Source organism: Onychomys torridus, chromosome 22 (assembly GCF_903995425.1).
Source record: "Onychomys torridus chromosome 22, mOncTor1.1, whole genome shotgun sequence".
NCBI classification, from domain to species: domain Eukaryota; kingdom Metazoa; phylum Chordata; class Mammalia; order Rodentia; family Cricetidae; genus Onychomys; species Onychomys torridus.
In genome coordinates, this window is record NC_050464.1 from 12,497,260 (window position 1) to 12,524,613 (window position 27,354).

The 27,354-nt window shown below is 49.1% G+C and overlaps 1 protein-coding gene across 1 annotated transcript in view; it reads right to left on the reverse strand.

Moving 5' to 3' along the window:
• Positions 1 to 3,111: 3,111 nt before the first annotated feature.
• Positions 3,112 to 27,354, reverse strand: part of Dnaaf5 (dynein axonemal assembly factor 5) — a 39,462-nt gene continuing 15,219 nt past the window's right edge. Inside the window, exons 7-13 of the mRNA XM_036172318.1 lie at positions 24,872 to 25,015; positions 20,683 to 20,851; positions 15,778 to 15,925; positions 11,267 to 11,411; positions 7,139 to 7,295; positions 4,978 to 5,169; positions 3,112 to 3,728 (exon numbers count right to left, since the gene is read on the reverse strand). Of these exons, the coding sequence (XP_036028211.1) occupies positions 3,592 to 3,728; positions 4,978 to 5,169; positions 7,139 to 7,295; positions 11,267 to 11,411; positions 15,778 to 15,925; positions 20,683 to 20,851; positions 24,872 to 25,015 (1,092 nt within the window). The 3' untranslated portion in view covers positions 3,112 to 3,591. The remainder of the gene's footprint in view (positions 3,729 to 4,977; positions 5,170 to 7,138; positions 7,296 to 11,266; positions 11,412 to 15,777; positions 15,926 to 20,682; positions 20,852 to 24,871; positions 25,016 to 27,354) is intronic.

The following is a 27,354-nucleotide window of genomic DNA, read 5'->3' on the forward strand; positions in this document are numbered from 1 at the left end:
AGCCCTTTACTTTTTATTATTTCTGTGTGTCATCCATGTGTGTGTGCACATGTTACACTGCGTATGTGGAGGTCAGCAGACTACCCTATGGAGCTGGTCTCTCCTTTACCTTTACATGGGTTCTGGGGATTGAACTCAGGCCATTGGGCTTGCTTGGCAAGTGCTTTTCCCCACTGAGCCATTTCACTGGCTCTGACATGTTAAGAAGCCCATTTGTGAGTGAAGGCCTTTAATCCCAGCACCTGGCAGAGGCAACAGATCTCAGAGTTCAAGGCTGGCTTGGTCTACATAGTGAGTTCCAGGACAGCCAGCACTACACAGAGAAACCCTGTCTCAAAAAACAAAAACCAAACAAAAGAGAAGCCCATTTGTTTACATGTGGTTGACTCAGGGCTTCGATTTTCAGAAGGAAGTGGGGGGCATGGCAGGCATGGAGAAGGAAGTGGAGGGCATGGCATGGAGAAGGAAGTGGGGGCATGGCATGGAGAAGGAAGTGGGGGCATGGCATGGAGAAGGAAGTGGGGGCATGGCATGGAGAAGGAAGTGGGGGGCATGGCATGGAGAAGGAAGTGGGGGGCATGGCATGGAGAAGGAAGTGGGGGGCATGGCATGGAGAAGGAAGTGGGGGGCATGGCATGGAGAAGGAAGTGGGGGGCATGGCATGGAGAAGGCAGTGGGGGGCATGGCATGGAGAAGGAAGTGGGGGGCATGGAGAAGGGGGGCATGGCATGGAGAAGGAAGTGGGGGGTATGGCATGGAGAAGGAAGTGGGGGGCATGGCATGGAGAAGGAAGTGGGGGGCATGGCATGGAGAAGTGGGCTCCTGTTCTCATTTTCTCACTCCCACTCCAGGGAGGCATCTCTTCCAACTTAGCATTTTTCCTGCCAAAGGAAGCAGCTGGTGAGATGGCTCAGTGGATAAAGTGCTTGCCCCAAACCCATGGTTTCATGAGAACAGGCTCTGAAAGTGCTCTGCCTTGACAGAGGTGGCTACACAGTGTGTGTGTCTGCCTACACTCACCCAATGGCCCACACTAGCTTTGGATCAATAAAGCAGCTAAGCATCACCACTGACCAACTAATCACTCCAGGACTCACCTCCCAGAATCCAAGCACAGCCATTTTGTTTGGAGCACAGGGAAACACGCCCACACCATGAGCAATTCGTCTACAATGGCCTCAGTGTGCAGCTGGAGCCCCAGAAACAGCTGAACAGGAAGGTCTGCTAAGCCTAAAATACTTACTTTAGATGCTTATGCAAAGATGCCAAGCTGCAGGGAGTGATTCAGCAACTAACAACCCTGCCTTAAATAAGTGAGGGGCTGGGGTGTGGCTCCGTGGTAGAGCACCTGCCTAGAGTCTCCCAGTGAGGGGCTGGGTGTGGCTCAGTGGTAGAGCATCTGTCTACAATTCCCAGTGAGGGCCTGGGGGTGTGGCTCAGTGGTAGAGCCCCTGCCTAGAATCCCCCAGTGAGGGGCTGGGGTGTGGCTCAGTGTAGAGCACCTGCCTAGAATCCCCCAGTGAGGAGCTGCAGTGTGGCTCAGTGGTAGAGCACCTGCCTAGAATCTTACATTGAGGAGCTGGGGGGCATGGCTCAGGGGTAAAACAATTTGTAAAGTTTTGAGTTTATACTCAGTAACGCACAATAAATAAAGAAAATAAAATGCCTAGTGGTTGGGCCAAAAAGATGGCTCAGCAGGTTGAGGTGCTTGGTGACAACCCTGTCGTCCTGAGTTCAATCCTTAGGATATATACAGTGGAAAGAGAGAATTGACTCCTTCAGGCAAATTTCCACAAGTGCACTGTAGCCCACACCCTCTCAGATAAAGGAATGTAATAATTAAAATAAGGTGAATAATCGTTTAAAAAAATGCTTGGTGCTCATGACTTAGGTGGGTCTGACTGGGTCTCCCTCCTGATGCTAACAAGTGTCCATGTGACGCGGATGTGCTGTTTCTGTTGTCATGGGAGAGATGGGTGGTGGAACTTTAAATCCCCCAGGAACAGCAGAGAGCCCTGGTCAGTTCCCAAGTGAGCAATGGAGCTCCAGGAAGCAAGGGCAGAGGAGACAACAGACATGCAGCTTCAGGCTGTGGTCACTGGGCCAGGCACTCTGAGGCCAACCTTTGCTGTGGGACGGTCCTTATGCACACTGTGAATACATGTTCTCTCGCTGGTTGGTAATAAAGCTGTTTGGGCCTATGGCAAGGCAGGATAAGGTTAGGTGGAGCAATCAAAGGAACAAGATGCCAGAGAACCGGTAAACCACGGACCGCTTGGCAATAAACAGATGAATAGAAAAGGGTTCATTTAAATGTAAGAGCTAGTTAGTAATAAGCCTGAGCCATCAGGCAAGCTTTTATAATTAATATAAGCTTCTGGGTATTTATTTGGGACTGGGCGGTTGAGACAAGAGAAATCCACCTCTGTTTACAAACCTTTACTCACCCGGATGCCCACCCAGCCCCACTCAGGGCCATGCTGGGGTGCCCTGCTAATCTTTGTGATGACCCAGTCTCGTTGGGCACTCCAACCACCTCGTGTCAGAATGCACATCACAGGCAGTGGTGACTACCAGAGGGGCCCATGGAGCCCATGCCAGGGTTCCTCAGGCTGGGTCACCCTGAGGCTGATATATAGATACAGGAGCTGTCTGTAACAATGTAATCAGTCAAATCACACAGATGGCCACACAAAATAACTATAATAAATAATTTAATTCCACAAAACAACAAAGCAGAAATGTTAAAATTTGTTGGAAATGCCCCCCCCCACTGTCTTAACAAAAATATTGGCTGTTGATAAACACCTACTTCAAAGTATTTTAGGCACTTGGTGGACATGGGGGAATGACTATGTTACTGACTGCTATAAGCGAGTGGTAAGGATGAGGTCTGGTTTCCTAGTCTATCCTTTATCCGCGGGCATCACTAATACTGAGAAACAGAAATGCCAGGAAGGTGCACCCACACCACAAGTTCCAGTGTATTTGAAATGGGAGAAGCAGGGTGGTAGTAGCCCACGCCTTAAATCCCAGCACTCAGGAGGCAGAGGCAGACGGATCTCTGTGAGTTCAAGGCCAGCCTGGTTACAGCACGAGCTCCAGGACACCCAGGGTTACATAGAGAAACTGTTGAAAAACAAAACAAAACAAAAAATCATGAGAAACTTCATCGGTGAGTCAAGACTGGGTGTTCTCTTCAGCCTAGGAGGAGGAGACAGAGCCCAAAGGAAGTGGATGGTTGTTTTTACAATCTCTTTGGCTTCCCTGCAACATGAAGAGTGTTCTTGGTGAGCACAGAAGCAGGCCAGGACCCCCACCTTAAAAAACATTCCATTCAAGCAGCTAGTTGGGAGCTGGAAAGGCGGGGCATTTAATTTTAGCATTCTGAGGTCTCTGTACAGGAGGCATGTCACGAAGTCCGAGAGCCTGCTTAGGAAAGACAGAGACTGCTGCTCGAAGCACCGTCTGGTGGTTGGTGGGGTCCCAAGGATGCCTGGACTGTGGACATGGCTGCCTTAAATCGAGGTCTCCGGGCCACCCGTGCTGCCCTTCAGAGAGCTGGGGCCCTTCCGGGGCTGCCGCACACAGTCACCGCGCAGCAGCCAGGGTCTGCATGTGCTGCAGCAGCTGCTCGCAGTAGGCAGATGAGCGGTGTTTGTGGACGACGGCCTCGGTCTCCCGAACCAGCACATCCGGGAACAGGACGCTGCCCTCCTTGAGGACTTCTGCAAGAGAACACAGAACCCTGATCCAGCAGCAGTGGGCTGGGAGCTCACCTCATGCTGTACAGAGCTGGTAGCTTTCTTTAGAGCTGCTGGACAGATCCCCCAGGGCTGAGAACCACCTTCCTGAAGCCTTGGGTACAATGTTCGGAGGGTGGAGGGTGATGTTTCACGCACTCCAGGATGTAGCAGTGTAGGGTCTATTTGTGTGTGTGTGTGTGTGTGTGTGTGTGTGTGTGTGTGTGTACATGCATGTGGAACTCAAGGGGCAAGCATTGTGAGTCAGTTCCTCTCCTTTTCCCATGTGGGTCTGGGGATTGAACTCAGGTCCCCATGCTTGATAGCAAGTGCCTTTATCTGCTGAGCCCTCTCACTGGCCTTGCAGTGTGTTTTGATTATGTATTGTGAACAAGTGGCACATCTCTTCCAGCAGGTACTTAAGCCAATGAAGCTAGGGGAGGCTACAGTGTGGACCGTCTTCCCTCACCCCCTGCAATGACTAGCCCCATTCTCCTTCCTTCTAAAACAGCAGTGTCCACAAAGGGTCCGGTACCATACTAAGGCCTTCGCAAAAATACTTTTCTTCTTTTTTGTAAAATTTTTTGAGAGAGATAGCTGTGGATGCTGGGAACTGAACTCTTATATTTCTGGTTCTGAGCCTAGCCTTTAACGGCTGAGCCATCTCTCCAGCCCCCACCCCCCTTTTTGGTCTCTGTGCATATGTGTGTAGCATATATGTGTGTGTGCATATATATGGAGGCCAGTGCTGGAGTTTCCTCCTCTATTATTCTCCACCTCATTTTATTTTATTTTTATTTTTGAGACTGTAAAGGTGCCTGCTGCCTAGTCTGGCATCCTTAGTTCCACCCCTGGACCCCACATGCTGGAGGGAGAGAACAACCCAATACAAGCTGTCCTCTGATCTCCATGCACATGATGCTGTGGCACATGTGCCCCCTCTCCCCCAGTATATACAAGGATTTAAAAACCGCGGGCTGGAGAGATGGCTCAGTTAAGAGCACTGGCTGCTCTTCCACAGGACCTGGATTTGATTCTCAGTATCTCATGGCAGCTCCCAAGTACCGTTAACTCAGACTGAAGGGGATCCAGTGCCCTCTTCTGGCCTCCATGGGTACTACATGCATGTGACACAGACACACCGTGTCTCAACTAATTTCCGCTTCAGTAACTTAGGGTACTAGAGTACCAGAACCCAGAGGCAGCTGCACCCCATGGGCCCTGGAGAGCTCACCTAGGACAGTGTCCTGGATGGCACTTTCAGGGTCATCCAGATGGACCAGCAACTCCCTGTACAGGAACTGAACGCTGCTCTGATAGGCAGATTTCCCGTCGGAGCTCTGCACACACTTCAGCCAGGTGAGCAAGGCAGAAGCAGCTGCCATCCTCACGTCGTTGGAAACATCATCTAGGCGCTTCAAGAGCTCTGTGGGAAAGGGAGAGGTGAGAGGCCAGGCATGCAGACTTATGGCAGGACTTTTAACCTGCCAATGTGGGGGGCTTTTGCTCTGGGGGGGGCCTGAGAACCCATCCCTCAAAGGAAGACTCCAGCAGTGTGTATCCTCAATAAATGGCGCCTCACTTCCCTGAAGCTGTTCAGTCTCCACAGTGCTGAGACCGCCAAGAAGACCTGGATGCACACCAGACACTGGCAGCTGCCATGGGGCTGAGCCTTCCTCACAACTGCTGCAGGCTGAAGAGCCTGAGGCCAGTAAGTAATATGACAACTGTGCCAGCCTTGGTTTGCCTCTGTGGGATTCCTTGACCAGGCTGTGTGCTGTCAAAAACAGATCTAGCCTTTCCGACAGGCAGAAACTGTATTGTGAGTGGGTAAGAATTTCATTCAACTTGGGCTTTCCCCATGACCTGGAAAACAACACAAAACAAACCTCTCTGGAGCCAGACGTGAGCACACAGCTGCAATACCAGCACTTGGTAAACTGAGGCAGGAGTAAGTCTGAGGTCCAGTTAGGCTAGACAGAGTTCTAAATCATTCTGGGCTAAATGTATCTCAACCAAAGGAGGCAAAAAGCAATTTCTGGAACCTACTTCTACAGCATGAACCTTCTGGAGAATGGGCAAGTGGGATAGCAGCTGAGTGTTGGCCAGGGCAGGCATGAGCAGGCTAGCCCTGGCTTAAGGAAGGCATGCAAAGATCTCTACTCACAGAGTGCAAGGCCTCTCGCCAGGAGCCTTAGGACAGGGGTCTGCTGGAATGACTCACGGGGGATACCCAGGACCTCCCAGCATGCTGCGCTCTGGCTGCAAGATGCTTAGAAGCCCAGAGGGCTGGCCCAGACCTTGCTATGTAGACCAGGCTGGCCTTGAACTCAGATCTGCTTGCTTTGCCTCCTGAGTGCTGGAATTAAAGGTGTGCACCATCATGCTTAGCCTAGGACTTTTGTTTTTTGTTTTGAGATGTGGGCTCATGTAGCTAAGGTTGATCCTCTTGCCTTTACCTCCAAAGTGCTAGGATTACAGTTGTGTGCCATCACGCCTGGCTTTCTTGTATATTTTGAGGCAGCGTCTCACTGTGTAGCTTGGAATTTTCTATGTGGTTCAGGCTGGCCTAAGATTTACAACACAGGTTGGGGATTTAGCTCAGTGGTAGAGCGCTTGCCTCGCAAGTGCAAGGCCCTGGGTTTGGTCCTCAGCTCTGAAAAAAATAAAAGCAACAATTCCCCCTGCCTTTGTCTCTCCAGTGCTGGCATTAGAGGAGCTGCAGGAATGGCTGGGTCTGACTTGCTTCTAAAGGGTGTGGTTATTTTTAGCTCCTTGGCAATGTTAAACGACTTTAAATACAACCCTCTCTAGTGTCCCCTGTCCTGAAGACCATTACAATGTCCTCGTTTCAATTTTTGGGGACCTGTGTTATCAAGCTAAGAATCAATCACTTCTGCACCGGTTCCCTCCAGGTTCCTGTTCTTCTCAGGGTCTATCTGTTCCCGCTGGGATCATTTTCTCTGTCTATAATTTGCTTGCTGCTCAGGCTGGTACTAGACAGGTGGCAGGGCTGTCCCAGTCATGTCCCTCCAGCCTGGTTCCATGCAGACTGCTTTCTCTAGCACATGGAAGGCAGAAGCCTTATTCTACACCTTTTTTTTGGGTGGGGGGGACTTGGACAGAGTTCCTGCTCTGAGGAGGGTCTCCAACCTTATGGGCTACACCCCAGTGGTTCTGGAACCAGGACCTGGACCCATCTCCAAGAATGCCCATAGTGGCTCTCCTTGCTTCTGTGCTGGCTGCTCAGTCAGGGCTGGTTCATTTGTCTCTGTGGACAATCAGTGACACTACGGACACCAGCATCAACCCAATCACGAGTCAAAGAAGTATTTTCTATGTCCGACTACAAAAGGAGTTACTGAGTAACTCTGTACCCCTGCCCAGTGTCTTACCAGGATAGACCCTGAGGAATTTCTCTGGCTCCATAGTATCCCCTGAGCTCTTGAGGAACACGCTAATGATGCGGCAGGAGACCAGGCGTGTGGTCTGGGAGTCATCTTCCAGAGTGGCCAGCACCTGCGGCATCAGGGTCTCCTGCGCCTCTTGTACCTGAAAACCGCCAATGGGTGAGAGGACATCTGGGGCTGCCCATGCTGTCAGAACGCGTCAGTGCTCTTTACCAGGTACTCCTGTCTACAACACACCGCTGCCAGCACTGCTGTCACATCTTACCCGAAGTAGACACAAATCTCTCTCTCTCCTTTTCTTTGGTTTTTCGAGATACACATCTCTCTCTTTTTCCTTTTCTTTGGTTTTTCGAGACAGGGTTTTTTTTCTGTGTAGTCCTGACTGTCCTGGTACTCACTCTGTAAAGCAGGCTGGCGTTAACTCACAGAGATATTCTTGCCTCTGCTTTCCAAGTGCTGGGATTAAAGGTGTGCATCACCTCTGCCAAGCTCTTACTTTTTTCAATAAAAGTTTGTTTATGTGTGTATGTATGAAGGCATACATGTTCTACAGTACACATATAGAGGACATGTCAAGAGAACAACTTTCATGACATGGGTCCAGGGGATCAAACTCAGGCTATCAGGCTTGCTGGCAAATGCCTTTACCTGCTGAGTCACCTTGCTGGCCCTTGAATTATTTATTATTGGCTGAGAGTTCTGGGGGATAGGCCAGGCCATGCAAGGCAAGCAGACCACGTCAAGTATAGACAATTCAGCTCATCTGTAATCTCAGCACTTCAAGGAAAGGTTCAGCTACACAGTGAGTTCTAGGACAGCCTGACCGACAGAAAACCATCTCTAGGGGAAAACCACCCACCCATCCACCCACCGAAAACCCAAGAGGGGCCGAAGAGAGGACTTGGATAGTAAAGTGCTTACAAGGATCTAAGTTCAAGCCCAGCACACATGTAAAGGCCTGATGTGGAATAAACATCTGTATTTCTAGTGCTAGGGAAGTGAAAAACCAAGGTCCCTGTGGTCTGGTGGTTAGCCAGCCTTGCTGACCTGCTAGGCCAGTGCCAGGCCAGTAAGAGACCCTGCCTCAAAAAACAAAGTGGGCAGGCAGCATGTGAGGCATGACTTCTGATGGTGTCTTAGTTAGGCTTACTATTGCTGTGATGAAAGGTCATAGCCAGAACAACTTGGGAAGGAAAGGGTTTATCTGGCTTATCCTGAATCACCATCCACTGAGGGAAGCCGAGACAGAAGGGAACCTGGAGGCAGGAGCTAATCCTTAGGGCCATGGAGGATTGCTGCTTCCTGGCTCGCTCGGTCTGCTTTCATACAGAAGCCAGGACTAATAGCTCAGGGTGTTCCCATCTATAGTGGGCTGGCCTCCCACATCAATCACAGGGTAACAAGAGGCAGGAGATGATGGGAGCTGCAGGTGTGATGGAATTTTGTTTTCAAAGTAGGAAAAGCTGGGTAAAGTGACATCAGCTTTGTCACTGGAAGCTGACGCAAAAGATTCACAGTTCAAAGTATGCCTGGGCTACAGAGGAAGTTCAAAACTAGCTGAGGAATCTTAGTGAGACTGTGTCTCAAAATTGAAAAGTAAAAGCAGGGTTAGGGGCATAAATCAGCCACAGAGCCCCTGCCTAGAATCCCCCAGTGAGGGGCTGGGGTGTGTCTCAGTGGGAGAGCACCTGCCTAGAGTCCCCCAGCGAGGGGCTGGGGTGTGTCTCAGTGGTAGAGCTCCTGCCTAGAATCCCCCAGTGAGGGGCTGGGGTGTGTCTCAGTGGTAGAGCCCCTGCCTAGAATCCCCCAGTGAGGGGCTGGGATGTGGCTCAGTGGTAGAGCACCTGCCTAGAATCCCCCAGTGAGGGGCTGGGGTGTGGCTCAGTGGTAGAGCACCTGCCTAGAATCCCCCAGTGAGGGGCTGGGGTGTGGCTCAGTGGTAGAGCCCCTGCCTAGAATCCCCCAGTGAGGGGCTGGGGTGTGGTTCAGTGGTAGAGCCCCTGCCTAGAATCCCCTAGTGAGGGGCTGGGGTGTGGCTCAGTGGTACAGCCCCTGTCTAGCATGTAATGGGGGATAGGCCTGAGAGAGAAAAACACATTTAGATGCATACAGAAGGTTTTACAGGACAAAGAATGGGTGAGGCATGAGTCACTGAAAGGAGAATAGAAGGGTCTGTAAGCAGCTTGAGTAGGGCTCCTGTGGGGGTCCACTGGGGAGGTCCATGTCAGAAGGGACGGATCACAGGACAAAATGAGGGTTCTGCCTGCAGTGATGGTTCCTTCGCTGATCTAGGATCAGAAATACTTCATTCTCTATGAACAAATGTTCCCTAGACCAGATCTTGATTCTGAATCTCAGATCATCTTAACCACTTCTGTTTTAATTTGATCAGCTGACTTCCTCAAACCCTACTTACCCATATGGAGTGCGGAAGCATGTGAAAGTTAGGTAACAACCTCCTGCTGTCAGCAGGGGGCGCTCAGACACTGTGAGTGGCTGGCAGTGAGGCCAGTCATAGCTTTTGGTTGCAAATGCACATTTCCTGGGCAGGAGCAAAAGCATCAGTTCTCTACAGTTTCAGAGTCTCCTGGTTCACTTCACTAGCCATACTAACAGCAGTGCAGATCTGGCCTGCCACCCCTAGCTCTTTTGTCTGTGTGTTGCTAGAAACTGACCGAGACATCCCCAATCCTAAGCTTGTAATTTTGTAAAGATCATTTAATAGAAACTGATTTAGGAGACCACTGAACCAATATTGGATGGAGAACTTGCTCTGGCATCAATCTTTAATAATACATGCTATAATGTGTCCAGTTGTAGCAGACATAATGCATATATGTGTACATGTGTTACAGAGGCCAGGAATCAGCACCAGAATTTTCCATTATCATTCTCCAACCCACACACACACACACACACACACACACACACACACACACACACACACAGAATTCTGTCTCTGCCCTCCCAGTGCTAGGGTTACAGACCCATGTGACTACGCCTGTTTTGTTTTAAAGAACACATGGATGCTGGAGAACCAAACTCAGGTGCTCAGGATGGTACATCATCTCCTTAGCCCTGACACTATAGCTGCCTAGGTATTAACTATGTAAATTACATAACAGTGCCTGGCACACGGGGGCCAGCTCCCACTGCATCTGACACTGTGCTGAGGCTTTACTTGGAAAGTCCCATTTACTCTTCACCTTAGCCATGAGAGTCAAAGGAGCATCTAGACAGATAACCAAAGCATAGAGAAGTTAAGTGGGGGGCCAAGATTCAAACCCAAGTTGTGATTCTGAGATTGGTTGCTAACTACCACCATTAGCACTGTCCAATACAACAGCCACAACAGTCTGGGAGGGAGCACTGGGCCGTGGCCAATCAGAATCACACCACAATTCACTGAAGCTGTAAAGTAGATTTGATTTTGAAGACCCAGTAGAAAACAAGCAAGAAGAAATGTCTGAAGATCTATAATGTTTTGAGTACTAATACATACATATTAGGAAAAAAACTTAAAGAATATTTGACATGGAAATACCTATCTTTATTGTGGACAGGACCAATCCCTGGTCTTGTGGTCATGGCAATCTAAAATGGAGAAAGTGAGCTGGGCAACAGTGTGCATTCATTCACTGCCTTCTGTTTTCTGTTTGTTTGAGACAGGGTTTCACTATATAACCCTGGCTGGCACATAGTCAGCCTACACAAAGAAGGAACTGGCTATATACTCTAGCTCAGACCTGCTTGCCTCTATCTCCCAACTGAAGGCATGCACTTGCCACCAGGCACTGTCTACTTCTTGGCTATGGATGTGACGAGCTGCTTCAAGACCCTGTTGCCTTGGTGTTCTCACCATGACGGCCTGGAACCTTACCCGTTAGCCAGAATAAAGACCTTCTCCTTTGAGCTGCCTTTGTCAGGGTATTTTATCACAGCCACAGGACAAGAAACTAAGACAGTTTGTAAACCTAAGGCAGGGACCAGATTCCAGATCCTTCATGGAGATGGAGCCTGTGACAACCAGGACACTGAGACCAAGCTGCTCCGACCTGACCTCTTGTGGGACCTACATGGTCAGGCAACTGGGATGGTCACCGAAGTTCTTACCTGCTTGGCCAATAGGATGCTGGTGAGTGCCCACAGACAGGATATGGCAGCCGTCCGGATGGCTGCAGCTGTCCTTCCTGCATGCCACTGCAGGTTGGGGGCTAAGATGTCATTCACTACCATCTCCAAGTAGCCATGGAACTGTCTGGAACAAGAGGGCAAGTGAGGAAGGACACACAGACAACTCTGAAGGACATGCTGCAGTTTGGGAATGGAACTAGACTGATGTTTAGGGAGGCCAGGTTAGAGGCACATGAGGAGACCCAAGGCTAAAGAGCACCAACTCACAGGAAGTTCCCAGCAACAGTTGGGGGCCTCTTCTGGAGGCTGATCTAAGGCCAGCAAGGAAGGGGAGCAGGTGAACCAGGAAAGCTAACTAGGATGGCCTGGCTTGCACATACTCAACCAAGGCTGTCCTAGTCAGGGTGGTTTTTTTTTTTTTTTTTTTTTTTTTTTTTTTGTGTGTGTGTGTGGTTTTTCGAGACGGGGTTTTTCTGTGTAGCTTTGCGCCTTTCCTGGAACTCACTCTGTAGCCCAGCCTGGCCTAAAACTCACAAGAGATCGGCCTGGCTCTGCCTCCCGAGTGCTGGGATTAAAGGTATGCGCCACCACTGCCCAGCGACCACGGCAACTCTTACAAAAAACAACAACAACAACAACAACAACAACAAAAACATTTAACTGAGGTGTTAGCTTACAGTTACAAAGGTTAGTCCATTATCATCATGGCAGGGAACATGGTGGCGTGCAGGCAGACATGGTGCTGGCTACATTTTGATCAGAAGGCAACAGGAAGTAGACTGTGATACTGGGCAAAGCTTACGCAAAAGAGACCTCAAAGCCTGCCCCCCAGTGACACACTTCCTTCAACAAGGTGTGCCTCCCAATAATGCCACTCCTTATGAATTTATAGGGGCCAGTTACATTCAGACAACCACAAAGGTTCCACGCTATTTCAATTTCTTTAGTTCATGACTGGGGATAGAATCCAACAGCCTGGCATGCTAGGTGAGGATGACATCTCAGCTCTTCATGTGCTCCAGCATTCAAGAAAAGAGCACCAGGGCCACAGGGATTGGCAGACTCCATAGTGACCTCATCCTGTGCCCCTCTCAAAGGTGATCCTTGTCAAGTGGCCTGGTAAAATGGTGGGCTTGGGGGCTCTGTGCTCAAGTGCTGTATCACCCATGATCAGCCATTTGGGTCACCAACCACTGAACCTTCTGTCTACACCATTAAAACAAAGGAAGCAAGAAATGACATGGGGTTAGAGACATGGCTTGGTGTCTAAGAACACTGGCTGCTCTTTCAGAACACCCGAGTTCAGTTCCCAGCACCCACATCAGGTGCTCACAACCACCTGTATCTCCAGCTCCAGGGGATGCAATGTCCTCCAAGGAACTCTTCAGGTGTCTGCACACATGCGGCATTCACATTCATTCACACACACACACACACCCCTTTATTTTTTTATTATTATTATTATTATTATTATTATTATTATTATTATTATTATTTTTTCCCAAGACAGGGTTTCTTTGTGTAGCCTTAGCTGTCCTGGAACTTTCTCTGTAGACCAGGCTGCATGTCTTGAACTCACAGACAGAGATCCATGTTGCCTCTGCCTCCTAAGTGCAGGGGTTAAAGGCATGCATCACCACCACCTGGCTTTTTTTTTCCCCCCAAGACAAATGCTTCTAAAACAAGAACTCTCTCATACAGAGAGTCTTGCTAATGCGAGGCTCCATCAGGGAGACCTGTTTGTCAAGCCCTCTCTTAACAGACTGCTCAGGGCTTCAGAGAGCAGACTGAGTTTGCCAATTGCTCAGGAGTTCTCTCCTCACCACTGCTGGTCTATAACCCACTTTCTTCTTTAATTTATAAAGGCAGGATCTCATGTAGCCACTATGTAGCTGAAGATGCTCTTAACATCCTAGTCCCCTGCCTGAGTGCAAAGACTGCAGGCATATCCCACCAAACTCAATTTGTAGAGTGCTGGGGATTGAACCCTATATGCTAGGCAAACACTCTACCAACTGAGCTACACCCCCAGCTCAATTTTTTGTTTTTTGAGACAAGATTTTGCGATATAATCTGGGCTAGCCTGAGCCCTCATCCCTCTGTCTCTACTTCCCAAGTGCTGAGATGCCAGGCATGCCCCACCACTCCTGGTTAATGCGGTGCTGGAGATGGAACCAAGGCCTCCTGCATGCCAGAGAAGCACTATACCAACAGAGCCACATTCCTATGCCCTAATCCGTGATTTCAGTCTTAAATTTGACGTTACACTTTACTTATTCATTGTATGTGAAGGTAGAGTGGGGTATGTGTGCCACAGTGCACACATATGGAGGTCACAGGACAACTTACAGGCATCGGCTTCCTTCTTATACGATGTGGGTCCTGGGGATTGAACTCAAGTGGGCCGGCCTGGAGGCAAATGCCTTTACTCACTGAATCATTCCAACTGGTCCCCTAGTCCAGAATTTTTACATGAAATTTTACTCCAAGGCTGCCAAAGGGACTGAAGCAAAGGCCACTTGCAGAGGCAGTGGCTCGGTAGGGCTTTCTGTAGCTCCTCCCTGCTCCCTCCCTCCTTCCCTCCCAGGCATCTCAACAGAAGCTCAGGCAAGAGTGAGAGGCCAAGGGGGTGGGGGGCAGGTGGGCTGCTGTGGTGCCACACTATGGCCTGCTCTGAGCACTGCCTTCTCTAGGCACTGCCAGACTGAGCCCCACCTAGATAACCTCTCACTCTATCATTTTGTAATCTACAAATCAAAACCAAACGATATTCATGCAGGCTAGTTCTGTGTCAACTTGACACAGCTAGAGTCAGCTGAGAGAAAGGGACCACAACTGAAAAACTGCCTCCGTAAGATCTGGCTGTAGCAAACCTGTAAGGCATTTTCTTAATTAGTGGTTGATGGGGGAGAGCCCAGCCTATTGTGGGCGGTGCTATCCCTGGGCGGATGGTCCTGGGTGCTATATGAAAACAGGCAAGCAAGCCATGAGGAGCAAGCCAGTAAGCAGCACCCCTCCATGGCCTCTGCATCAGCTCCTGCCTCTAGGTTCCTGCCCTGACTTCCCTCAGTGATGGGCTGTTACCTGGAAGTGTAAGCCAAATAAATTCTCCCTCAAATTTCTTTTGGTCATGGCATTTCATCATGGCAACAGAAACCCTAAGACAATATTATTTTCAAACCATCCCTACCCAAACAGTAGCAATTTTCTGCATAATTGGATTCTCCAGACTGACTTTATCCCCTGAGAGGTCTGAAGTGTGTCTTTGGGAACCTGGCCCAAACCTGGCAGCTGTGCTTGTGGGTCAGGGGTGGCTGCTGTTTCTCAGCACACTGGGTTACATGTGGAGAGGGCCATAGCCCAGCAGCAGCCAGGGTGCCATGCACTCACTCCATTGCTGTGTATACGCCTGCTCAGTGGCCTGCTGCCAAGATGCTCATTAATACCTTTTTATGGTCCCTTTTCAACCCTGAGGCTTTTGCAGATAGCAGGAAATAGAATTTCCTGTAGTGTGAGAGGCTGGCAGCCAGCCCCACACTAGGAGTGCATTTGAAGAGGAAAGGTTAGAATGACCAAGTCACAGGGAATTTTAGATTTCCTGACCACACTTTGTGATGACAGATTTGTTTAGTGGAGATGGGAGAGGTGGGGGAGGATGTCCCCATTCACATGGGGCCAAAGTGCTCAGGTCTCCATCTTCAAGACCCAGGGCTGCCATGGGTTGTAAGGCTTGGGAGGTCCCAGTATGGCTTTAATTGTATTCTGCCCAATGAACCAAGGAAGACAGTATTTTAAGTCTCAGTCTCTCTCTCTCTCCTCTCTCCTCTCTCTCTCTCTCTCTCTCTCTCTCTCTCTCTCTCTCTCTCTCTCTCTCTCTGTGTGTGTGTGTGTGTGTGTGTGTGTGTGTGTGTGTGTGGTCTTCTTCTAGGGCAGCTCTGACTTTCTGTATCCTCTGCCACACTCACAGGTCCTCTCCCAGGATGAGCTTCTGGGTCTTGGGTTGCTCCCCACCCACCCAGAGCCTGTTCTTTTCCTAAGCTCTTTGTTCGACTTTTCCTTTACTTCAAAGCCATAAAATTGGAGGCTCTTAGGCTGCGATGCTGCCTCTGAGCTCTTCTGAGGTAACAGAAAGCCACCCCTAAGCCTTCACCATCAGTGCTAATTCAGTCAGGTCTGCTGGGTCTGAAAGGTACCAAAAGGCTTTTAAAACAGAGCAGCCGATACAGAAGCCATTAATAGTTAATGTGCCCTAAAACTTCTCACTCAATGGAATTTTAATGACTCCCCTAGAGTGACTTTGATTTACTGTCTGTGTCTCTGTGGTGCACTCACCAAGCCCACTGTTTACCTAGCAGGGTGGATGCTAGGGATACAGACCACCAAGAAGCCTGCACCTTAGCCCTCGGGGGCTCTGCCCAGGGTAGCATGGGAAGATGGGGGATCCATCCAACACTCCTGCAGACTCTACACAGACTCGAGGACTGACCTACCCCTGTGAGTCGACAGTGTCTTTAGGCCTCAGCAGCATCGTGGACAGGATGGAGAAGAGCTTCAGGCGCATGTGCGGGTCTGTGGTGGGCTGGAGACAGGTCCTGAGGGTGGGAATCACATGCTGTAGCGCTTCTCCCACAGCTGGGCCTGGAAAAGAGGGGAGGGGCTGCAGCAAGCTGCTGGCTTGCCAGGCTTCTGGGACGGGGCAGGCATGCTGGGCAAGCTGCCCTGTAAGCCCCAGTGCTGTGGCTCTCCTTCCTTCCATGCTGCTCTCCCAATGCTGAGGACACTAACAGAAGATTAACCCCAGAATCCTTATCATGGGACCAAGACACAAATCTGGCTTCTCTTTACAATCTCCAAATTCTTTCTTTAAAACATTTTCTTCATTATTATTATTATTATTATTAATTAATTAATTTTTTTTTTTGAGCTGAGGATCAAACCCAGGGCCTTGTGCTTTGCTAGGCAAGCACTCTACCACTGAGCTAAATCCTCAACCCCCATTATTTTTAATAATGTGTGTTAATGAAAATACATGTGCATCATAACTGCAGTATCTGGAGGCCAGAAGCCATGACCTCCCTGGAGCTGGGGGTCACAGGCAGTTTAGAGCCACATGACATGGGTGCTAGGAGCCACCTCAGACCTCTGCAAGAGTCTTTTTTTCTTTTGGTTTTTTGAGGTAAGATTTCTCTGTGTAACAGCCCTAGCTGTCCTGGAACTTGCTTTGCAGACCAGGTTGGTCTCGTAATCACAGATATCTGCCTGCCTCTGCCTCCTGAGTGCTAGGATTAAAGGTGTGTGCCATCATGCCCCACAATATTTTTATGCTTCATAGAGAAGGTTTTTGTTGTCTTTTTTGTTTATTTATTTATGCATTTCTTTAGTGCTCTGTCTGCATGTATATCTGAATGCCAGAGAAGGCATTAGATCCCATTAGAGATGGTTGTGAACAGCCATGTGGTTGCTGGGAATTGAACTCAGGACCTCTTAACCACTGAGCTATCTCTCCAGCCCTAGTTTCTGTTTTTGTTTTTTTGTTTGTTTTTTTTCTTGTTATTTTCAAGACAGGGTCTTACTATGTAGTCCTGGCTGTCCTGGAACTCACTACATAGACCAGGTTAGCCTCGAATTCAAGAGATCAACCTGCCTCTGCCTCCTAAGTGCTGGGAGAGGTCTTAATGGCTAAGCCACTTCTCTAGCCCTTTTCTTCTTTTGACACAGGATTTTACTCTATAGCCTAGACTGGTTCTGAACTCAAGATAATACCTCAGCCACCAATTGCTCCTTCGTGGCCATACACCTTGTTTTGAGGCAGGGTCTCTCACAGGCCTAAGATGTAATGATTAGGCTAGCCTGGTTGGCCACTGAACCTCAGGGACGGACTAGCTTGTCTCTGTATCTCCATGGACTGGAGTTACATGGTGTAGTAGCTTTTAATACTACCACTCAGGAGACAAAGACAGGTGGATCTGAGTTTGGGGCCACCCTGGTCTACACAGCAAGTTCTAGTACAGCCCAAGCTACACAGAAAAACCCTTTCTCAAAAAACCAAATCAAATACACAAGAAAACGCCTGGCATTTTTTTACAAGAGCCTGGTGACGGCCCTCAGGCTTGCAAGGCAAGTGCTTCACAGGCAGCTGTCTTCACAGGCCTCCTAACCAAACACTTACATCTCAAGTTACGAAATATCTGAACAACTGCACCACAGTCAGTCAAAGCATGCCCACCATATGCTCAAGCCTTATGGTATGGAAGAGAAGAGATGGGACCCTGCTCCCTTCACCTCACACCTCCCCCAGGTCACAACCTCTTACCTGAGGGCTCACTGCCTGGTGACTGGAACTGTCCAGCCTCTAGAGTGGGACATACACAGTTGACACGCTAGAACATGTCCACCAAACACTTCCCAGCTGTGCCCCGTGCCCCAAGTGGAACTTTGTATTTTTGCATAAACCCAGGCACAGTTGGCTAATTCTACAACTGGACAACAAGCCAAGTCACCTAAATCTCCTGCCTCAAGATGTGGTTTCTCAAACCCCTGTGTGTTCAGGGTCTGCGCAGTGGAAATGGGGCTAAGGAGGCAATAGCTTTGACCACCTGAGGCTGTGTGGGCCTGGGAAGAGAAGGAAAACAGAAGCAGCACAATGGGAAAAGCAGCTGCTGGCCTGATGAGACAAGCAGGATCCCTCCCGCATTGGGCAGTGCCAGAGGGTCGCTCCAAGCAGCACAGGCAAGTGCCAGGGGTTTGCTCAGACTGTCAACATCAAAGGAGAGATGAGTGGAATCCTGCAGCCGATGAACCAGCACTCCGAATAAAAACTCAGCGTCATTTCATTCACGAAGGAAGAAAGGAGTTGCAGAGGAGAGGGAAGCTGCCACTCCCACATGAACTTCAGGGAGAAGCAAACTGCCTTCCAAGGTAAAGATCTACCTAGTGAGGGGCTGGGGCTATAACTCCACAGTTAGAGTGTTTGCCGAATACACTTGGAGTCCTGGGTTCCAGTCCAGCACTGTGTAACATGGGCATAATGGTGAAAACCTGCAAACCCAGCACCCAGGAGATGACTTCAAGGTTCATCCTCAGTTACACAGCCAGTTTGAGACCAGCCTTGGCTGCATGAGACCCTGTCTTCTAAACAAAACAAATCCATCCAGAGAAATGTGCTCCACAGCAGGACATGTCTAACTTTTCTGGGGCATGGGGGCTGGAAGCAGGGCACAGAGCTGCACCCTCAGTTCCTGCTTCTGCCCCTGGTCCTGTCTTGGGCTTATTCTGCCACGGGTCAATGCCAACAAGCGTGCCAGCCCGTCACAGTGCTGTTATCACCAGTGTTGACAGGGTTGGGAAGAACTATTGTCCTAAGTGAGTCCTTGTATTTCTGGTCTTTACATCTCAGTAAGCTAAAGCAGAAAGACTCCAAAGGTTCCCAACACGTAGGTTTTCATGCGCATCCCCCATTTCTCTGCCATCAAACAAGCCCAGAATCTTAGGGCCCGGGGAGTGGTAGGACATGGCCCCCAGGGGGATCTGGGGCAACCTGGAAGGAAAGCACATACCATCCTGATTGTGGCAGAGCTGGAGACCACACTAGAACTACAACAATGCCCCTGTTCACAGCCAAACTGAGTACAAAGGGCCCCACTGCAGCCCACCCAGGCCAACGGTGGAAGGGTTCTGGGTCTGGAGGGATGTGATAGGACCTTCCATAATGTGGACGCACAGGCCCAGAGGTAACTTCATTCAGCACAACAGGACCTCTTAGGATGTGGGATGGCTTGCTATATGAGCCCACCATTCCTTCTCCTCCTTCTTTTTTTGGTTTTACAGGGTTTCTCTCTGTAGTTTTGGAGCCTGTCCTGGCTCTTGCTCTGTAGACCAGGCTGGCCTCGAACTCAGAGATCCGCCTGCCTCTGCCTCCTGAGTGCTGGGATTAAAGGTGTGCACCACCACCGCCCGGCTCGAGCTCATCATTTCTACTGTCATTCTTTGTGTGGGTGTGCACATGTAGAAGCCAGAGTTCAACATCAGGCATCTTCTTCAAGGGCTCTTCACTTCATTTTTCAAGACAGCCTGTCTTATGGCACCTAGGGCTCCCTAAGTCACCTAGCCGGGCCAGCCAGCAAGCTCCACAGATCCTCCTGTCTCTGCCTCCCCAGTGCCAGGATTACAGGAACATGACACTGCACCTGGCCTTTAAAAAAAAGATTTATTTTATTGTACCTTGAAGGTATGTGCATGCACTATGTGCGTGTTTGGTGCCTGCAGAGGCCAGAAGAGGGAACTGGATCACCTGGAACTGGAGTTACAGGCAGTTGTGAGCCACCATGTGGGTGTTAGAAATCAAACTTGTGTCCTCTGCAAGAGCAGCAGATGCTCTTAACTGCTGAGCATCTCTCCAGGGTCACGCCTGGCTTTTATGACTGGCTCTGGGGACTGAACTCAGGTGCTCATGTTTGTTCAACAAGCACTTGACTAAGCTGTCTCTTCAGTCCCGCGGGCGCCACCTCTGTCTTCTGAACTGTCCGTATTCTAAACAACGGTGGCAAACGACACCTTCTGGCATGAACACAAAAGACACCGTGTCACCTGCCATGCTGGCCTGCTGGAGCATGGCAAGGGGGCTTTGCCTGGTGTATTTACAGCCTCTCCTCCCCAGAGTGGGGGCCTCAAGTGGGATCTGTGAAGGGAGCTGGACCACTTGGCATTAAGAATGTTAAAAAAAACTGTCGGGCAATGGTGGCTCACACCTGTAATCCCAGCACTCGGGAGGCAGAGGCAGGCGGATCTCTGTGAGTTTTAGGCCAGCCTGGGCTACCAAGTGAGTTCCAGGAAAAAGGCGCAAAGCTACACACAGGGAAACCCTGTCTCAAAAAACCAAAAAAAAAAAAAAAAAAAAAAAAAGAATGTTAAAAAAACGGCCGTTGTGGTAGCGCACGCCTTTAATCCCAGCACTCAGGAGGCAGAGCCAGGTGGATCTCTGTGAGTTCGAGGCCAGCCTGGTTACAGAGGGAGTTCCAGGACAGGCACCAAAACTACAGAGAAACCCTGTCTTGAAAACAAAAAAATAAACAAAAAAAGAAAGTAAAAATAAAACCCCACTAAGGACTATAAAGCAATGCTTCTCACTTCCACAGAGCCTCCAGGGGGAACTCAGGGCCACATGCCAATGAGGCTAGAGATGCTTAATTTTACTGTAAAACAGAAGTATCTGAAGAATAAAAGCTGTAAAAGAAGCCATGTGACCCCGGCATGTGGGAGACCGAGACGGGAGCACAGCTGGTTTGAGACCACTCTGAACTATGAAGCAAGACCCTGTCACACAAACAAAGACTATGCCTGGGTCAAGGCCAGGTCCTGCGGCTCAGGATGGGGAGGACGGGGCAGCTGAGGCTCACCTGCCTGGGTGAGGACCACAGTGAACTTCAGCAACTGCACAGAGTGCACTGTCCACTCGCCATGCGAGGCCGTCAGCCGTTCCAGGAGCGCACCCACATGCTTGCGGTAGAGGTCCTGACTGCTGGGAATGTCCTCCACCTCGGCTAGTGTGTCCATGGTCTTCTGGGCCTAGGAAAGGGTAAACAGAGGTTGGGACTAGTCTAATTTTTAATTTTTATTTTATGTGCATTGGTATTTTGTCTGTGTGAGGGTGTGGGAACCCCTGGAACTGAAGTTACAGACAGTTTTAAGCTGCCATGTGGGTGGTGGGAATTGAACCTAGGTCCTCTGGAAGAGCAGCCAGTGCTCTTAACCACTAAGTCATCTCTCTAGTCCCTAGTCTAATTTTTAAATTAAAAATGCTTTTTTGAGGAGGCTTTTTGAGAAAGGACCTTATGTAGTCCAGGCTGGTCTCAAACTTAGAACATTGTCAAAGATGTCCTCTAACTCTTAATACTCCCGTCTCCACCTTCTGAGTGTAGGAACTGTAGATATGTGCCACCACACTCAGTTGATGCTGTATCATACTAGGTACATACTCTACCAGCTGAGATCTAGCACCGGCTCTAGAGGCCAACTTCTCTTCATTTCCCTTCACGGTTGGCTTGGGGGGCATGCACGCCACAGTGCACGTCTGACACTGTGGTCTGTAGCAGTCAGCTCTCCTCTTCCACCATCTGGACTCCAGGGATAGCACTCAGGCCGCCAGCTTGCTGTGACTACTTGCTGAGTCCCTCACTGGCCCCTGAGAGTCTGCTTTTTATTTATTAATTTATTCTTTGGTTTTTCGAGATATGGTTTCTCTGTGTCGCCCTGGCTATCCTGGAACTTGCTTTGTAGACCATGTTGGCCTCAAACTCAGAGATCTGTCTGCCTCTGCCTCCAGAGGGCTGGGATTAAAGGAGTGTACACTGCCTAGCTAAAGTTTGCTTTTTTGTTGTAGTTGTTTAGTTTTTTGTTTGTTTTTCCGAGACAGGGTTTCTCTGTGCAGTTTTGGTGCCCGTCCTGAATCTCCCTCTGTAGACCAAGCTGGCCTTGAACTCACAGAGATCCGCCTGGCTCTGCCTCCTGAGTGCTGGGATTAAAGGTGTGCGCCACCACCATCCGGCTTAAAGTTTACTTTTTAAAGGTTAACATTCTGAGGCCTATGACTTAAAGGAACCATCGGCTAAACCAGGAGGCAAGTGCTACAGAACAGAAGCCCTCCAAAGAGCAGGCGGCAGGGCTGCAGCAGGCCTACATCAGGGCTGATGCCCTTCTATAACACTCTCATACATAGATTTGCCTTCAGCTGTGCTGTTTGTACAGCAAGTAGTAACAGACACACACCCATCCACTCAGGAGATCAGGGGTCCAGGTGTGTGTGCATGCATGTATGCATGCATATATGAGTGATGTGTTGGGTCCTGAGAGCTGCAGGGGACACATGGACAAAGGGAAAGTAGTTTTAAAGACATTGGGGCGGGGGTGGGGGGTGAGGGGCTGGTGGATCAGTCATTTGCAAGCATGAAGACCTGAATTTGATTTCAAGAACCCACATAAGAAGTGAGGTATGGTAGTGTATGCCTGTAATCTCAGTGATGCAGAGACAGAGACAGGGGTGGGATAGGGGATATTGACCTTAGGACTTGCTGGCCTGGCATATTTGGTAAGCCAGTAAAAGACTGTCAAATACACACACCCATAAACCAAAAAAACAAGGTAGGGCTTGAGAGATGGCTCAGCAATTAAGAGCACATACTGCTCTTGTAGAGGACTCGAACTCAGTTCCCAGCATTTATGATGAGTGGGGCATATCCACCCATAACTCTAGCTCCAGGGACTCTGAAGCTCTTTCTGTCCTCTGCAGGTACTGCACTCATGTACACATACACGAATTAAAAAACCCTTTAAAAAGAGAAAAATAGCTGGATGGTGCTGGCACACGCCTTTGACCCCAGCACTTGGGAGGCAAAGGCGGGTGGATCTGTGAGTTAGAGGCCAGCCTGGAATAAAGAGCGAGATCCAGGACAGCCACCAAAGCTACACAGTCTATAAAAACAAACAACACAAAACAAAAAAGGAGTAAAATAAAAGACCAAGGAAGAAAGAAAAGACTCATCAAGTGGATGGTGCCAGAGGAATGGCAGTGACCTCCATGCATTATGTGTGGACCTGCACACTTGTATGCACATACTCATAAATAAGAAAAAAAGAAATGGCTACAATTTACAGTCCTATCAGTGACTCAACACACAGATGGCTGAGGCAGGAGGATCAAGAGTTCAAAGTCAGCCTGGGCTATATAGCAAGACCTTGTTTAAAGAACAAAAACCCATGGCTCAACGGCTAAGAGCATGTACAGCTCTTATAGAGGTCCTGAGCTCAGTTCCCAGCACTCACGTCAGGCAGCTCACAACCATGTGTTACTACAGACCTAGGGCAGTCAATGTCTCTGGCCTTTGAGGGCACTCGTGCTCATATGCACATGCAAACACACATACATACACAACTAAAATAATACACCCCCCCAAAAAAAACCAGAAACAAAACACCAAAAACAACTAAAGGATACTGGGGCTGAGAATGCATGTCAGTGCATAGTGCATACTTAATACAGCAAGGCCCTGGGCCCATCCCAGAAATACGCTTCCATCCTATACACACAACAAAACTACTACCCAAATCTCCAAAACCATAAAACCATGGCTGCCCTCACCCTCCTCCATTTAGCTCTCCTACTGAGACCAGATTTCAAGGAAAAAACAACCCACGGGTGGCTCTGCCCACAGAGGGTGATGGGCAGTGAAGGAGAGAGCTGCAGCCACCTCCTAGGACTTAATACATTAGGCAGTTCCTGACATTCCTTGGCATCAGGGGCCTAGGCAGCCGACCGTATCTCTGTTCCTGACCTGATGGGTTTGGCTTCCTTCCTGTGGCCTGCAGGCACAGCCTTGCTAGAATTTATAGCTCTATCAGTGACAAGCTGTCTTTGATGACATATGACACATACCTTCTGCAAAGGTTGTCTTCAAAGAGAAGAATCTGAATTGAAAAAGTCCCCAACAAAAGAGGGGAAAGGCTCCTTCTGGCGGGCTCCACAGGACATCTAAGCATCCTGTGGGCCCATGAAGGTGGCGAAGAGCCCTGCTCTGGCTCACCCTGAAGCAGCAGCATGGTCTGGTTCCATGGGCTTGAGGCCCACAGGGATGTTAAGGGATGTGTGTGTGTGTGTGTGTGTGTGTGTGTGTGTGTGTGTGTGAGAGAGAGAGAGAGAGAGAGAGAGAGAGAGAGAGAGAGAGAGAGAGAATGTATGTGTGTGTGTCTGTGGGTGTTTGTGGTGTGTGTCTGTGGGTATTTGTGGTGTTTGTGGTATGTGTGTGTAAGTGTGTGTGTATGTATGAGTGTGTGTCTGGGTGTTTGTGGTGTGTGTGTGTGTGTGTCTGTGGGTGTTTGGTGTTTGTAGGGTGTGTGTGTGTGTGAGTATGTATGTGTGTGTGTGTGTCTGTGGTGTTTGTGGTTGGTGTGTGTGTGTATGTATGTGTGTGTGTGTCTGTGGGTGTTTGGTGTTTGTGGGGTGAGTGTGTGTGTAAGTATGTATGTGTGTGTCTGTGGTGTTTGTGGTGTGTGTGCGTGTGGAGACCAGGCTGACAATGAATGCCTACTTCAGTCACTCTCCACCTTATTTTCTCATAGAAAGTTTGCCTTCAGAAGTTCAAGGCTAGCCTGAGCTACACAATAAGGCTGTCTCAAAAACAAAACAAAGAAAAAACAAATAAAATTAAAAAAGAAAAATTTAAAGCTTACATACATGACAAGGGGACCAAAAAAACCTCCAAATGCTGGGCTGCCATTAACACAGGACGGCCACCAGACTTCTCTATAGCATTTGGCTGCACAGGAATGCTTTGAAGCCTCAATTTGGCGGGGGGGGGAGAAGCACAGGTAGGGGTTCAGGAACAGCCTTCACTCCTAGATAAAAGATAGGTCAGTAGGTTGAGGGGACACTACCTGAGGCCACCTTGTTAGGGACTCCTAAATGCTCTGAATTCTTTCGCCTTTGCTAGTCAAGCCTGCCCCAGGCCTGGAATTCAACCAAGCTGGAGACTGACAGAAGACAGCTACATTTCCTGCGGAGAGACTGTAGCTGCAGGGTGCTGCTGCCTTTACCTTCTTCCAAAGGCCCGAGGCATCTGAGACTGCCATTATGGTCACTAGCACCTCCATGAGCTGCAGGCTGACAGCACGACAGTCTTCCCGACACACAAACAGCAGAGCCTGCACACATAGCAGCAGATGCTCCAGGTAGAGACTCTGCAAGAGACCAGTGGGAGTCAGTATCCCTCCCTCCCTCCGCAGCCCACTGCCAGTGTGGGGCCCATACATGTAATGAGAGCCAAGAGCCGCTGCGTCCACCTCAGGCCTACCAGCCCCTGACCAGAGCACATTTACTGAGAAGGGCACAGTTGGGCCAGAAGGGAAGCTACAGAGGGATTAAGAATATATTTTCTGGGGTTGGGGATTTAGCTCAGTGGTAGAGTGCTTGCCTACCAAGCTCAAGGCCCTGGGTTCGATCCTCAGCTCCACATACAAAAAAAAGAAAAAAAAAAAAAAAAAAAAAAAGAAGAAGAAAGAAAAAAAAAAAAAGAAGAAGAATATATTTTCTGAGAGCCAGGCAGTGGTGGTTCACACTTTTAATCCCAGCACTTGGGAGGAAGTGGTAGGCAGATCTCTTTGAGTTTGAGGCCAGCCTGGTCTACAGAGCAAATTCCAGGACAGTCAGGGCTACATAAAGAATCATGTCTCGAACCACACCCCGCCCCCTGCAAGAATGTATTTTGTGAAATGTTCACTAGTATTTTAACACTTAAAAATGCTGTTCCAGCCGGGCGGTGGTGGCACACGCCTTTAATCCCAGCACTCAGGAGGCAGAGCCAGGCGGATCTCTGTGAGTTCGAGGCCAGCTTGGGCTACCAAGTGAGTTCCAGGAAAGGCACAAAGCTACACAGAGAAACCCTGTCTCAAAAAACCAAAAAAAAAAAAAAAAAAGCTGTTCCTATTTGTTCTGTGCTCTCTGGAACCTGTGGACAGAGGTGGCAGAGGCATGATAAAGGACATGAATGCACACAGAAGCCTGTGGAACTTCATTCTTCCTAGGAGAGAGTGCCAGGGGTGACGGAGGGTGCAGCCTCTCTCAGCATTCTGAGACATTCTGGCTGGCATACCCTGCCCCGACCCTAAACTCCAGTCCAGAGACTGGCTGGGCTACCCTTCCCCCAGCTTCTCTGATTCTTAGATAACTCAGCCATTTTGACTACGTTGGCCTCTTGGCCTCCTGGCTCCGGGATCCACATCACCTGGTTCAGTCTGCAGTCATGTTCATTCTGGACTCTTTCAGATGTCTCTGCCTGTGCTCTCCCTTATATCTATAATAAAAACCTCAACCTCTTAGGAGCAGTCATGTTCTCCTTTTATTCCTTTTTTCATTCACAGGCCTGTTATCCCAGGATCAAAGAAGTGGAGGCAGGAGGAATCAGAAATTCAAGGCCAAACTTAGCTACATAGCAGTTATTTCAACTTGGGCTATGTAAGATTTTTGTCTCCGAAGGGGGGAAAAAGGCAAAAAAACAAAAACAAAAACAAAAACAAAAAACACCAAAAAAAAAAAACAACAAAAAAAGAACAAACAACAACAAAACAAAACAAAAAACACCCCTTAAAGCTTACATCAACAACTTTGTGCCAGGAACATCTATTGTGATACTCTCATGCTGAAATGATGGCATGTCTTGGATACCTACAGTGGAGCTGAGGCTAGGGCTTAGCTGGTAGGGTTCATCTAGCTTGCACCACGAGCTTTCTGACTGATGTAGGTGCCGAAGGCTAAGCTGCCCATACTTGCTCCTCTGGCTTCAGGTGCATTTGCTATAGAACCATGGCTGGGTGATTAGTGGAACCCGGTGAAGAACTCGCCACGGGCTGTAGAAAGGCAAGAATTCCTATCCTTTATCCTTCTTCTTCTACCATGCCTATTCCACAGGATCCACAGAACACAGAACAAGCATGGTAGTTATTTCTAAATCACAAATATGATCTAGAAATAAACACACACACATATTTGCATACCAGCCCTTAGTCAAGAGACTTTACCTGCTCAGCCATCTTACCAGCCTTCAGTTTGTTCTTAAACAGGTTTTTATCATAGACCATGACCATAAGAAATCCAACATGAGCCAGGTGGTAGTGGCGCACACCTTAAATCCCAGCACAAGGGAAGCAGAGGCAGATGGATCACTGAGTTCAAGGCCAGTGTGGTCTACAGAGTGAGTTCCAGGAAAGGTGCCAAAGCTACACCGAGAAACTCTGCCTCCCAAGTGCTGGGATTAAAAGCATGCACTACCACCACCCGGCTTCACCTCTGTCTTTTCTGGCTAATAATTCGTGCCTGGCAAGAAGGGAATCATGTGTCCATCCCGGCTTTCTCTGGTGACTAGAATCCCTGGATTGCTAGCACACTGGAGGGAGAAGGGCCTCTTGGGTCCTTCTGTGCTCTGGAGCTTTGTCAAGTTTCCTCTTAGGGCTGAGAGCAATGGTCAATGTTAAGAGTCTGTACTGCTCCTGCAGAGGACCTAAGTTCAGTTCCCAGCATTCCT